The 14,459-nt window shown below is 34.9% G+C and overlaps 1 protein-coding gene across 2 annotated transcripts in view; it reads left to right on the plus strand.

Moving 5' to 3' along the window:
- Nucleotides 1–12,958, plus strand: part of LOC138336109 (universal stress protein in QAH/OAS sulfhydrylase 3'region-like) — a 63,108-nt gene extending 50,150 nt beyond the window's left edge. Inside the window, exons 1-4 of one of the 2 annotated variants that reach the window (XM_069285414.1) lie at nt 2,115–2,683; nt 8,095–8,178; nt 9,617–9,708; nt 10,838–12,958. In XM_069285414.1, coding sequence (XP_069141515.1) covers nt 2,545–2,683; nt 8,095–8,178; nt 9,617–9,708; nt 10,838–11,041 — 519 coding nt within the window. In that variant the 5' untranslated portion in view covers nt 2,115–2,544 and the 3' untranslated portion in view covers nt 11,042–12,958. Of the gene's footprint in view, nt 1–2,114; nt 2,684–8,094; nt 8,179–9,616; nt 9,709–10,837 lie in introns of those variants that run through there. The other variant, XM_069285415.1, reaches the window with a different exon arrangement.
- Nucleotides 12,959–14,459: the final 1,501 nt, after the last annotated feature.

Below are 14,459 nucleotides of genomic sequence, written 5' to 3' on the forward strand. Positions count from 1 at the left end.
CATAATAGTATGATAATACTAAATCCCAGTCAGCAGGACACCAGTTTCTACCCAAAGGATTCGGAACAAGTAAATACAATTTGGTGGTCGCGGTCCTTCGTTTACATTCAGTCTCCGGAAGATTCTTGTGGAGAGGAGAATAATATTCAGTCATTAGCAGGGCAGTCATTTGGCCACGCTCTTGCCTGTGACTTCCGTTGTCAATCTGTATATTTACAATTGTTCATGATTCTCAACATCCGTACCTTGTTTTGGACAATGTAAGGGAACGCTGGGAATGACATTTTTATAATACGTGATAATTCGTATTGTTACCAATGAGTACAAATGTACTGTTATTGATTCTTGTAATGGCCAAATATGAAATATTATTTTGAAAATGACTTAGTTATTCAAGAAACACAGGAAATGTTATATTTTAACAAAATAAACCTAAAAACAAAAACAAAAATAAACACCATGCCAACAAAACCATGTACCAGAAATTGAAAATTTGACACAAAAATCGATATATTAAGAACGAATACCGGAACATTCATGCGAGTATGATCGAAAATTATAATCCCTTGTGTCATCAATGGCATTCCGTTAGGCTTCATCGTTCCAAACCCCATTGTCAAATTGTGTGAGCCATGTCAGCAGTCAACGTGTTCGAGATTATAATGAGGCCAAATAGTGTATTGATATCAAAGTGTGTGTTAGCAAGGAAGGCGGCAGGATAAAACAAATTGTACAGTGATGCTATGCAAATAGAAATTATGGTTTTCTTATAAGGTCTCCTCTATTGTAAGTTTAGGTTAGGGAGTCCACGGAAGCCGAGACCTTTGATATCGGTGAATGCTTATCCATGTTCAATAATATATTGTGTTTTCACTATTTGATCTAGAATAGAACCAATGCTTGCCAAGATATGATTCCATTACATGAACAACGAACCATTTTTGATGAAGTGAATGAAATTATTCTTTTCAACAATTCATAAAATAATTCATGAAAGGTAAATTTTATTAAACACCAAACTATAGATTGTGGTCTGATATTTTCCCCACAGAACTCCTCTTGAGATTTCCTCTACATTCAAATAATAAAACATTATAAAATTGCTATCCGAAACCACGTCGAAATGAAATTAAGAATGGAATGAGTTTTGAAATACAGCATGTCTCAAAGTTATTATGCAATGATACATGAATGTGATGTGCATTGTTTTGCATTGAATTGTGTATGTATACAATGTATTAACTTTTGTTTTCATTGTTAACAAAGATGTGATCAATATTGACGATAAAATGACCAGAGGTCAAGCACTGTCTAGATATATCATAACAAATATAAACTAGTTATTGCTCAAAGTACGTAGTTAACGACATATAAATTAAGTTATATGCAGTGTTTTATAGAACATTTCCCGAGGCTGGTAAATAAAAGCGACAATCAAATGATGAGAGTACAAATGATGTACTTGTACATGTAGCTTTGTTAATATCGCCTCCATATTTAGACAACATGGGGCCAACACGGAGTTTGATATATAATTACTAATGGCACCGACAGCAAAGTTCCCAGTTTGTCACGTTACTTGAGGAAACTATATGAGTCACGACATTACTGAACGATTAAGTTATAATTACCAAGAGACAACAGCGAAACCATATATATTTAGCATCGCGATAGGTGTTGTTACGGGCGCAGACGACACGTGACTTCCTGTTTACCGTTTGCAAATCACAGTGCGCATGTGCTATTTTCATTAAACAACAACGCATGGAAGATCATTAATATTTTATTACAAATAACTGCAAAAAGGATGCAAATAAATAGGGTTGATATAAGAAATTACGAAATTTATTGACAGAAAATTTCATTTAACGAGTATCGTTCTCGAATAAAACGTGCCAAAAAGTCGATGATCCATAAATTCCTGCAATTGACTCACGCTGGATTTCAATTCCGGCTAATCCGGTTCAAATGAAGATCTCGCATTTTTTGTCCAATAATCTGGCACATTTGATCAATACCCGGCATAATAACAGCACTGCCGTACGCCCTATATAACACAGAGGAGACTGTATATATTTGCTCTCCCCACAATTCACGTGTAATATTGGATGCATGCCTAATACAATCAGTTCGAAAGACATATTGGCGTTCATATTAGCTTCAGTTTAACGTTTTCATCAAATAGAAATTTATCATCGACCTCGCAGTTTGCTTTCGCTGGCGATTCCTGGATTGATGGGAGTAGTGTAAACATTAAGAGATGTCCGTTGTATAATTTTTAACTGTGTAACGTCCAGCTGACCACGATCATTTGCTATTGGAGGTTTATAGTATGTGCCGTGTGTTCCCCCCACAGCTAACTAATCAATAGCACTGTACTTGAATAACCAAACAGAGTATCTCAAAGAGCTGAAGGCATTGCAACCTATAGGAAATATAGAATGTGACAAGGAATAGAAGCTTTGACCACCTTTTTGAGGTGGAGACAAACACCTCCAAAAGTGCCACTGGTCCTCGTGTGTGTGATTCGATAGAGTTTTGACAATGGAGGAACAGTTAATGGACGGTTTTAACGCCGTCAAGTCCAAATTCCGACACTTGATGAACGCTGCCATTCCGGGGCATCACCAACTCGTTATAATTGGAGTGGACGAAAGTGACATGGCGGAATTTGCTTTCGAATGTGAGTATCGTATGCAAGTAAAAGTACACGCCGATACCCTCGGCAGGCCATCGCGCAAAGGTATTGATAGATATAGGTGCATTTTATGGATTTTATGGATGTCTCTTGGTTCGAATGATAGAATCTGAATAAAGAGGCTTCCAGGAAAATAGATATACCTTAATGTAGGTCTGGTCCACATGATGTTGTGATGCACATAGACTACAACACTTTCATGCCCACTAATGGTACCATATTTAGTAGCATGCTACACTACTATAAACCAGTAGTGTCAGAAAAGTATTGATCGGATATGATTTAATAGTGTTCTGACTATTTTACTGGGCACCACTGCATGCACTTAATCATTTTATTTCATTGTTTAGCTAACAGCCATTCGACAATTTCAGTAATTGAAACTCAAATATAACCTGCAGTTTCCTGTTTCTGTATTTTCAATAATATGGGTATTTCCAGGAAGTATATACATCGCTCAGAGACTAGCACTGTCATCACTTACTTAATTGTAATCACACGAAGACAATTACCAGGCCAATTACGACGTCTTCCAAATTAGTGACATTATTGATGATAATGCTAATATCCCTATAGGTGTTGCCAATAGACGTAAGTCTGTATCGATTTGGGTAAACTTACCTTGTCATGGCTATGCTGTAATTACACTATCGCAGTCATCTAACATTTGTACTTCCTTTTCCGTGAAATAATTATACTATGGTTTGTTGATTCTGATTTTTCTCCGCGGGAAATGTACATTTGATGTCCTCTCGATAAAAGTTTCTCCAATATTTTATGGAAACCTGCTTCTGGCAAACTGACAATTTTCTCTGTTTATTTTTCCTGTCTCTCTACAATATTGGGATATGATATTGTTTTGCCGTTTTTGTCGTGGTCAATGCCAATGTTAAATGGCGGTGTTTCAATGCTACCTCTTAAGTAAGTTAATTGTTCGAGATTTGATTGATCATCTATATAACCTGTTCCGGCAATATTTTTATGATTTATTTAAACTATTGCAATAAACATTATAAAGTAGAAAAGTACATACTGGTTCTGAAAAGTTGTATGGTATCTAATAGTGTAAACATACACCTAATAATAATTAACATAGTGATTTAATTGGCGTGTAATTGCCATTATGATTTAATAAATAACTCGCTGGTGTGTTATTCTTTTAATTATCGAAAATTTGAAGATATGCTCTGATTTTCCACTATTCTCGTTGGATAATACATGGTCACAAAAAAGCCGATATTTTACAGATCAGGATGAACATTATTCTTGTTACGTAACACACTGTTGAATATTGCGCTTGTTAAGTCACATTGCTCAAACGTTCTTCAGGGTGCCGTCCTATTGTCATTGCTCAATATTAAGATTAAGGACCTTTTATTCCGTCAATATGATACTATACCTGCATCTCATACTGCATTCTGTCATTATCTATTTTTACCAGGGCGATATAACACCATATCTACCTAAATCATTGGTCCACCATAGCTGATTGTTTTCCTCTTTGTCATAAGGTCTTTTTAACTCTCTCACGTTTGTTTGCTATAACTCAACTTATGGTGAACATATAGTTCAATAGAATCAAAGAAACAATATCAATATTTCAGAATCAGAATACCTGATTTGGCGGACAATACTCTAAGATTCTTGAAAATGCACCTTTGATCTCATCTTATTAAATATTCAACTCCTCTCGCTATCTAAAGAGTCATCCAAACACTTGTTTTCTCCCACGATACACACGGTAGACGAATGAGGGGAGTCACTTTGTGGCATAAATCCCCTTCTATATCAGTTTATTGATTGATTACGGGTGTTGCATTATTTATGAACAAATGTGTATTTACGGACCTGCTTCCATTTAATACTTTCTTGTCCCGATTCAGTCTGCTAGTGCTACATGTATCTCTTGGGTTGGTTAGTTAATAGGTTTCCAGACGCATTTTTATCCTGACCTCGATCATTCACATCCGGGACGTTTCTACAGTCAATCTAGGGATTGAATTTATTGATCCTTCCTGTTTCAAGAAATTCAATATAAAACAATTCAATTTTTTTCGAATGCATGTTAACCGATTTGTATTCAGAACGTGGTATGTGTCTTTATATAAACCGGACAAAGGACAGGCCTCACTGGGGAATGCAATCAATATGGAGATTCGCAGTAGCTGAAAGGATGGTTAATAGACTTCATGTTAGAATCAAGTCCATGTAAAAATGTGATTACTAGTAATCCTGTTGTCACCCGGTCGGTGTTTTAACTAACGGATTCTTCTTGTATCTAAGTTACCATTACTTGGCTTCTTAGTTACTAATGTTTCGAGTCACGAATATTATTGAGCAGAAAGGCTGACATAGACGTGAAAACAACAAGCTTTAGTATGAACCAGTCTTGACGGTAGATACAAATACAGGCGGATTACATTAACGGAACGAAACTTTATGTAAACAGGATGAAAAGGCTTCCATTTTCATTTACTGTTGTAATTGATATGACTGAAACAGATTAAACAACTTGTGAAAAACACCAAGCCTAACAGAATACCAAACTTAGTCTCACGAATGTGTTCTTAACTATTCCACAGGTCGTTCAAATCCTCCAAATGCAAGTTAAAACTTGTTGAGATTAATATATGATTAATGACTTACATTATCAGCTATAAATATGCTTACTTCCCGCATCTGAACGAGCAAGCAAGATAACGCGTCTTGGTTACATTCTTTGGAAAATAATGGCCTTTATATACATAATTTGATAAATCCTTAAATAAGGTATAAATTTCTCAAAAACAATTAGATTAAATACTTTTTTTCAGAATTAAGAAATAATATGTATAAATATTATTCCATGGTAAATGATCAAATATAGTCTTACAATCGATAAATAGCAATAAAAACGACCGAAAGCTCGGGTTAGCAAGCGTTTAGTAGGAAACACCCAGATAGCAATAAATTGCAATTAAGATAGTTTTTTGTTAAGGAAGCAGAACGTTACATTATCACCGCTCCGTGAAACCAATCGATAAAAACAAACTCTTACCCATCAAGGATCGCTTAAAGGTTCTGATAGTACGATTTTGTAATATTTATGTCAAAATGGTGCAACATTTATTACTATGTTGCATTTAATAGGAATTGTGCTATGGTCCTGAAATGCATTTAAAAACAAGAAAAGTTTACCTTTTCTTAATCAAATGCTGCATGCTTGACTGAGTACGGATGGTAGTCATTTCGATAATGAAGATGGTTTCCTTGAACTTTTGACCTGTTGATGAGCGGATGTTCACACACACATAAACGTCATGTTCTGTTCGGTGTTTCTAGGTAGGTTAAGGCCTATTGATTTTTGTCGAGTTGGAAACCTCCCTTGAGTACTATACCAATATATTAGAGGACGTTCATTTACCATCTCTCTTGACGTACACTAAAATAAAAACGAGATAGTTGCTTCTCATTTCCTGATGTCAACGTGTCCTTAACGACAGAAAATGCTATCATGAGGCCCAAAGACAAGACTGTAAGGGATATTAATGTCATCAAATCATGACCCCATTCATTCTGTTACGTCGAGAGCTCTGGGACCGTGGAACAGAGCTGATCAAATTGGGGATCTCCACTTAATGTCCTCTTACTGGCCGCCTTCTTCACTGATTGTGATATTGTCAATGACTTGTGTATCAGGAGATATTAAATACCTTCAGTGTCATTTTCTTTTGGATAATAATATACTTTAAAATTAGTTTTTCTTAATAATCAAGTATGTATATATCACTTTTTCTTCAGATCATTGAATAAAGAGAGTGGCCAAACTCCATTCGTATATTGCTAGAAACTTATTAATGACAATTTAGTTCAAGACAACAAACACTATGTGCTTCATAACGAAGACAAATGAAATAGTATGCTGTTTACACTTTTGAGAAAACTGTCAGAAAGTTTTACGGTCGATATTTGGGTCGCACAGTGTATATGGAAATACTCCAAAGTCAGTGCTTCATATGCTTGTTGGTGCTATTGTTTTCTCCTCTTGATCATTGGAGAGTGTTATTGACCTGAAATGATATTACGGGTACATTAAAGAAGAAATCTTCCCTTCAGAACACCGGGTGCTTTTCATCTTACATCTTTAAAAAGGGCTTTGCCACAAAGAATTGGTTTATAATAGACTTTTCATCGTGGATTACGATTTTGTTATTGCAGTGCTATACATATCATTAACTTGAAAGAACATTTGTTGTTTGTCTCCGTATTTTATATCAAGAAAATTTGGTCTGTAATATGGTTCACAAAATCATAAACGAATACATGTTTCATATCACATCAATAACTTAGTAACAAATCATCCAAAACAAGTTTTACGCGAAGATGGATGTGGTTGTGTTGACAATTACGCGTTATCTTCAAACACTTTCACTTCCCGGTACGGTTCTGATCCAATTAAACCAATATCAAAGTTAGACGTTGATATAACAGTTGCAGATATAGATGGATAACATTGTATTAAATACACAGATTCACAGACACAAATTCCACCAGGACATAATTTCCTTTTATTTCATTTCATTTTTAATAAGACGAGATTTACGCCATTCTGGCACGAAAGGGCGAGAAAAAACCAAAGATAAAAATCAATTCTCCAGGTTAGGCTTTCAAACAGCCTGTTTATTTAACACTTGTGTCTCTATGCAGATTGTTTGCTTTTGGTCGAGATTGAATTGATCCTTTAAATGCCTGAAACTAGGATCATGGGCCTGTAATTTTCCTTGAAGTAACCTTTCAACAAGTTGTTAGATGACAGGGGCACTTTTCCATTAATGTTAATTTCTTGTTTCCTAATACTAGTAATAGTAAAGATACTACAGAGATGTTTAATTAATCATGTGATTAGTGAAATCATTCCTCCTTTGATGAAAGATGATCATGAAGGTACAAAATGAGATTCCTCAGAATTTCATAAACATTTTGGAGCTTTCAATTCCGTTTGTATTTGGACATATTCATGGTCCATTGCTATTCGATAGAACGCTGAACAGTAAAATATAACAATCAAAATTCGATGATGAGAGAGGAATTATGTTTTTTGACAGAATCTTTACAGCAGAGAATTTAGAAGAATAAAAGAGATGTCCAGTCTGACAGCAAATTATCTTCTTTTTAAACATTTTTTATTGGCAATATTTTTATTGCGCATTTCGTAAAATAAATACTGTGTTCGAATAGTTTGCGTTTAATCTATGATATCGCAATTATGGTGATTGCGTTAATTCATCTGTGCGTTCAGTTGGTAAATTTCCTGCCAAACTTTTATTACCCCAAAATAAGTGTGTCTGTAATATGTTGTAATTATCGAGTATAGTTATGAAGCATAAGTAACATTAAGGAATTGTCCTCTGTTACAGGGTATGGCGCCAACTTCCACAAGCCAGGGAACAAAGTGCTACTTCTTCACTGTCCAGAGAATTATATCAACGCCACGACCATGAGTGAGTAATTGTCTCTAAAGTAATGGACAAGCTTTGTGTGGTCTTCTCTGACCGGAAATCGATTTTCGCCGCTATCTTATCTCAACCTCATTTGCAAAAATTTAGGGAGGTTTTTTTCCGTTTATACTATACAGTATAACGAATATTCCGTCTTTGACTATTGCAGAGTTGTCTCCCTTCGTGGGTAAGTATCCATTGTGACGTCATTATTTTGTAGGCGTAATTCACGCCAATTTCTCCGAAATGTATGACGTTACGCTCATAAATCCGTGACGTCAATACCTACTCGTAAGGGCAGATAACAATTGATAGTTTTAGTTAATAAATTGTCTTCCTTAATAGCAGACTATTGTTTCTTCTTTATCCAGTAATGTTCCGGGCTCCTCAGAAGCGTTCTAACTTGCACTTTACTGTAAACTTGTTATTTATCTGATTTTGTATATACACCAAACTTTATCGAGTTGGACATTGATGAACATACACGGTACAAATCACTCGACGGACATCACGTGACATTGTATAGTACAATTCACTGACCACAGCTACACATAGAGCCTCTTACGAGCCACTCTCGAGGGAAATTCTCTCTGATATCGCTGGGAAAAGTATTGTTCAAGTTGTTAACACTGACATATTTAATGGTATAAAGCATTTTACGCTTTACGTTGATAAAAACCATAACTTTCAATCATATAAGATATTTATGGCGTCGTAGGAATTGGAAGTATCCATGGCTGGGAGGATGGTAGGATGTAATTTACATTCTATTAACCTACTACTTGTTTTTTCTGTGTTAGTAGGTCGTGATATTGTTTCACGCCGTATTTATCTATTATATTGTCATTCAATGTTATTATCATTCACGTTTGTCCAGTATTCAGTATTTGTAAAGAAAGAATTGCGATCATTTCTACATAATTACCCGTTACACGGCCACAGAAAAAAAATACAAAACAACATTAAGACCTGTAAAATGCCAACAAAAATCAATATAAACAGAACAGAAATGGGTTGAAGAATTGCATGAAATGTCAGGAGTACAAAACTAGGACAAATTCGCGATGAGACACAATCTTAAATCGGGCTTACATAGCCTTATACTAAGGGAAACGAAAATTCCATGATGATATACGGATGTAATGCGTAAAATTCAGTTATAACCATTTTCATTCATTGAACACATCGACGTCTTCACTGAAATCAGGATGATGAAAACAAGTCTTGGATAATCGATGATGTGTTTTTATAATAATCTCTCCTTCATGAATATTTTTTTAAGATGAGAATTATATGGGTTTCGAAAGAGAAAACAGCGATATAGTGGAGGAATATGAAATTGCATCACAATTTTCTTATTTCATGTTAAGATTCATTACAAACGAAAATTAGTAAATGATATTCCATGTTTGTTACAAACAATGTTTTTTTCTGATGACAGGCCCTGGTCGTGTGATGGAACTAACACGTGAAGTGGAGGGCAAATCTTCAGAACTTAAGCGCAAGTTCATCGAGAAAGCCAACAAATTAGGGGTAAGTGAATAAAGGACTTAGTGCCACGGCCAGCTAAAACAAGACTACGTTAATCCGTCATCGCGTCACACGGGAATTAACAATGGTGTCAAGGCAATCCATAAGAGCCATAATTCAATTCCAAACAGCGGTCAGTCATCAACAATGTAAGGACTCAATTAACGCCGGACATGACACAGTTCATTCCTTGCCACACGTATCTCATACATCACCACCTAAGAGTTTCCTAGTTGGCCACCATTCAAACAGACATGGGACCATGACCGGATATAGCGGCTCCCTTTGGTGACGATTAATTGGACAACATCTACTTCTGTATTACCAAACGTTACTCAAATGAAACGCTCGCCTTTCCTGATGCCCTGGCGGTGGTAGTCTAGTTGTGTGTAGAGCCAGATTGAACGTGACGCTGGAACTGTCACCATCTCCGGTAATTAGCTGGTTCGTATTAAGCCGTCTCAACACATTCTGAAATTCAAAGTTGTTCTTAACGGAAACTACTGCGCCTTAACGTAATTAGACCGGCAATTAAAGCAATGCTTGCAGACATCAAAGGAAGAAAGTATGTTTCTTATATTCCACGCGATAGCTAAGAGCAGTCTTGAATATAATGTAGAAAAGGAAATGATATGAGAACGCACATATTCTAGACAAACTCTGGCGTCTGGTACGAGCGTGTGTTCCAGACATGCCGACATCCAATATCAATTGCAAAACCGTCAGCAACAATCGAATAAAATGAGTCTGTTTCGAAAAACTTTATATCGTGACACACATGTACACTGCACTAAGACATTGACTTTAGTTTTCGATTTCCATAGGAAATATCATGTGATAATATGTGTACAGCAATCAGGTTTCTTCAAGCAATTCCATAGGGAAGTTTTATACAATATGGAGTCTAATGTAATGAATAATATCCTAATGCAAGTGATGGTAAGTATGATATGTATGACATTGGATGAACATATATCAACACACAACTTTCTACGTATGGATCAATCTATCAACTAAAATTTTAGAAAAAAAAGGATTACAGCATGCAAGAGTCAGTAATTAGGTTTGGTTTTAATTTGTCATGATAGAAAATTTATATTTATGGTATTCTTTTATTATTGTTATTTTGCAGATAGAGGCGGAATTTAAAGTAGAGTCCGCCGAGAAACCTGGTCATGCTATTGTAGACGTGGCCACTAAGCATGAGGCTGCCTTCATCGTCACGGGAACCAGAGGTATGGGGAAAATCCGACGGACCATCCTAGGGAGCGTCAGTGATTTCGTGGTGCATCACGCGCCATGTCCAGTCCTGGTCTGCCGTCATAAGGACAAATAAAGATCTGAGACCCCTCAACCAGGAAATATGCCTATACCTTTGGTTTATGTAAACATTGGTTGTATTCTAAATAAAAACTCCAAATAATTGATAAGAAAAGACGATGGCAGTATCATCGACATGACTAGCTATAATTGTTGCTTGATACAATTTACTTGGAGAGAGTAATTTATAGCATTTTTGTGATGAAACATTGTTTTAGCAATGCATCATGCTAGTTTATATAAAAAGAAAATATATTATCAATGTGAGGTAATTGATTATTTGGATATTATGAGAGGTTTGCACACGAGTGTTATCACGTGTCGTTGCGCATGTGTGAATGAAATGGGTATGTATGTAACAATTATTTAAGTGAGAAAAGGTAAAAAAAATATATGTCATATCTTGTTATCGTTGTGACGTATTTATGATATTGACCAATCAGACCCGCTATTGTGATATGCGAATCAACGAGAACACTCGCACGTGCTTCATAGTATACTGTACGCCATTTCGTGTTGTGGCTACTTCCCAGTAAACCAAATGATCATTTTTGTATTCATTTCTAGTGATATTAGGAAATGATTTAGGTTAATGTTTTATCTAAATTAGGTATAAATAAAAAGCCACAAGACGTTTTGCAAAAATGTACTTCACATATCATAAACAGTTTGAAAAGTTGTGTTATTTCTTTGAAATGTCAATATGATTTTAATGAAACAAACCCTGGGCGTCAAGTTTGTGACGTGAAATATCACATAGATCGTTATTTAGTGTTACACTACAAAATGAATGATAGATAATTTCACCTCTGGATTGGAAGTTAAAGGCTCACGTGAGACTAATGTTAATTACCAGTCTTTAGTCCCGGGTATATTTTTAAATGTATTTGATACAGATATGACTCTCGGATGATTGTGTGGTCATTTTAATGATACTTTGGTTGATTAGATCATCCGGTGGTTTCATCTCCCTCTGTATGACATCAGGCATGAAGGGATTTCAGGTGATGGACAGCGTACATGACTCGATCTTGAAAAAACTGATACAATAGGAATTATGTTTGGTAAAGTTAACGCATCGACATACACTTGAAGCTTTGAATCTAAGCTGACCTAAGGCATTTTAAATGCAATTGTTTGCATATCGGAAATTTTCGCTGTTTTATCTTTGAGAAATCCTTCAGCAGGGGTTCTGATCAGTTTTAAGCTGAGCCGTGATGTTGATACTTTTTGATTGTCTGCATAATTAATCAAGAGTAATTGTAATGTGATAAAATACATTGATAATCGGTTAGATAATACATTACCTAACCTTGAGGAAATACCATTACCTAACCTTGAGGTAATACCATTACCTAACCTTGAGGAAATATCATTACCTAACCTTGAGGAAATACCATCATCATATTCATCAGCGATAATATTCCACCATTAATGATTCGTTTATAATTGTTTAAGAGCTGTGAACATGGTTGGTGTGTGTTGTTTTTGCGTAGTGTCTCTTGTCTTCACTGTTTGTTTCCTAAACCAGTGGCATCTCCATACCTGTTAAGTCGTTGATAAGTTTGACTTGTAAGAATTTGATTAAGTTTGATGAGACACTTTTCCCGTATATATTGAGGCATTGATTATACATATTGTGCTAGAATATCACAGAGTTACCTGTATGTTTTAATTGTGACGTAATGTGTATGTGATCGCAACGTCATACTATCCATAGAAAACCACGTGAGTTTTGCTCACAATAATAATGACGTCACAATGGAAACCTTATTGCAGGGGAGATAACTCTGAAAGGTGTAAAGGCGACATTTCATTGGTTCTCCCAGTGGTCTATGGTAAACGATTTTAAGCTTTTGGCGTCCGTAAACACGTATATATGTCTGTATTATATGTACCATGTGCTATCTAATAAAGTTTTAATGTACATGGACATCTTTGTTTGCTATATATACACACAGTTGTTGTAGTTACTGTAAATCAACTTATTTTCGCGTGCATTTGATAGACATCCCGAAAATATATCGGCCCGAAATTGTTCCAAACATAAGTAAAGTAGAATCATAAGATTCTAGATATCGAAATTAAATTCTCGCGAATAAGTCGTTCGACAGAAATAAAGTCGCCGTGAAAATAAGTTTGTTTACAGTATACAAATCATATGAAAAATAATATAAAGATACACATGAAGAGTGTATTATGATGACAAACAATCATTTTACCCTTGGTAAATTCTAACATGTAGATCTAGCCGTAAGAAATGATATTATTCAGGTTTTCAGAGCATTAAAAATATCTAGAGAAACCATCAATGCCATCAAGTTGTAAAACATATTTTAAACAGACTGGCTTAACCACAATTCCTATTCTAACCAAAATTGATTTTGAACAAGATTGTGTTATGATAAAATCACGCGTTTTCAAAAATTTCTCAAATTCTCTTTTTAACGACAGGTCAAAAATACAATTTGCCAATTATATTTTTATCATATCGTCTAGTGAAAAAAAAATATATTTACATATATACGTATGTTTAAATACATTGTAGTCACTATTAGAATGTATGTTGCTTGATCTGTTTGAATATTAACTAATCATAAACGACATTAAAACAAGCTAGATACAGCTGTGCTGTAAATTAAAACCCTATAACTTCAGCTAGGCAACACACATGAATTGTTTAGAAAACATTAAAATAAATAAACATTGGATGACCATGCATTATACGTTTAATTCGAACATCGTACTCAAAGAAATAACTGATCTGAGAAACATATATTTACATCTTGTACTTGAAATAAGCCTAGGTTTATGAATTTATGAATTATTAAACATTTGTTTTAATTATGAAATTAACTGTATAATGAAAACAGCCTTTGTTGCCCTATAATATATATAAATATCTAGTATAGATTATTAAAAACAAAACTTAAAAAGAAAAAGATACTTTATTTATCAGCTTGTAATTCTAACATCAAAAGCACAAAACAAACAGATTATGATAACAATGTTAAGCTGCACTTTGAATATAACATTCCTTATTCAACTAGTGAAAAAAACTGTAATAAGAGCGGGTTATATGACGCACCATGAGTAATGAAAACCTAATTAATCACAACAAGAATGAATTTTCCAACAGATAAAATATCAAATAAAAAATTCGGCAATAAATTGCGCGATGTATTTGCTACTACATCGGACTAGTCATTGATAGTAGGGTTCATTTAAAAGTGCATCACATAAATCATCAAAAAAAATGCCTATGGGATATTTCTGATAAATTATTTCATGTCGATGTAGGGCAGGTAAATTGTTATTCCTCATATCAGAGAAGTTTTGGAAAAGCATTATACAGCTACATAATAAGACCACAATTGTAATATTGTAACAGAAAATGACTAAAAAAATGTCCAAGGAATCGTTGATCAGTTTCC

Source organism: Argopecten irradians, chromosome 12 (assembly GCF_041381155.1).
Source record: "Argopecten irradians isolate NY chromosome 12, Ai_NY, whole genome shotgun sequence".
Classification (NCBI taxonomy): Eukaryota; Metazoa; Mollusca; class Bivalvia; order Pectinida; family Pectinidae; genus Argopecten; species Argopecten irradians.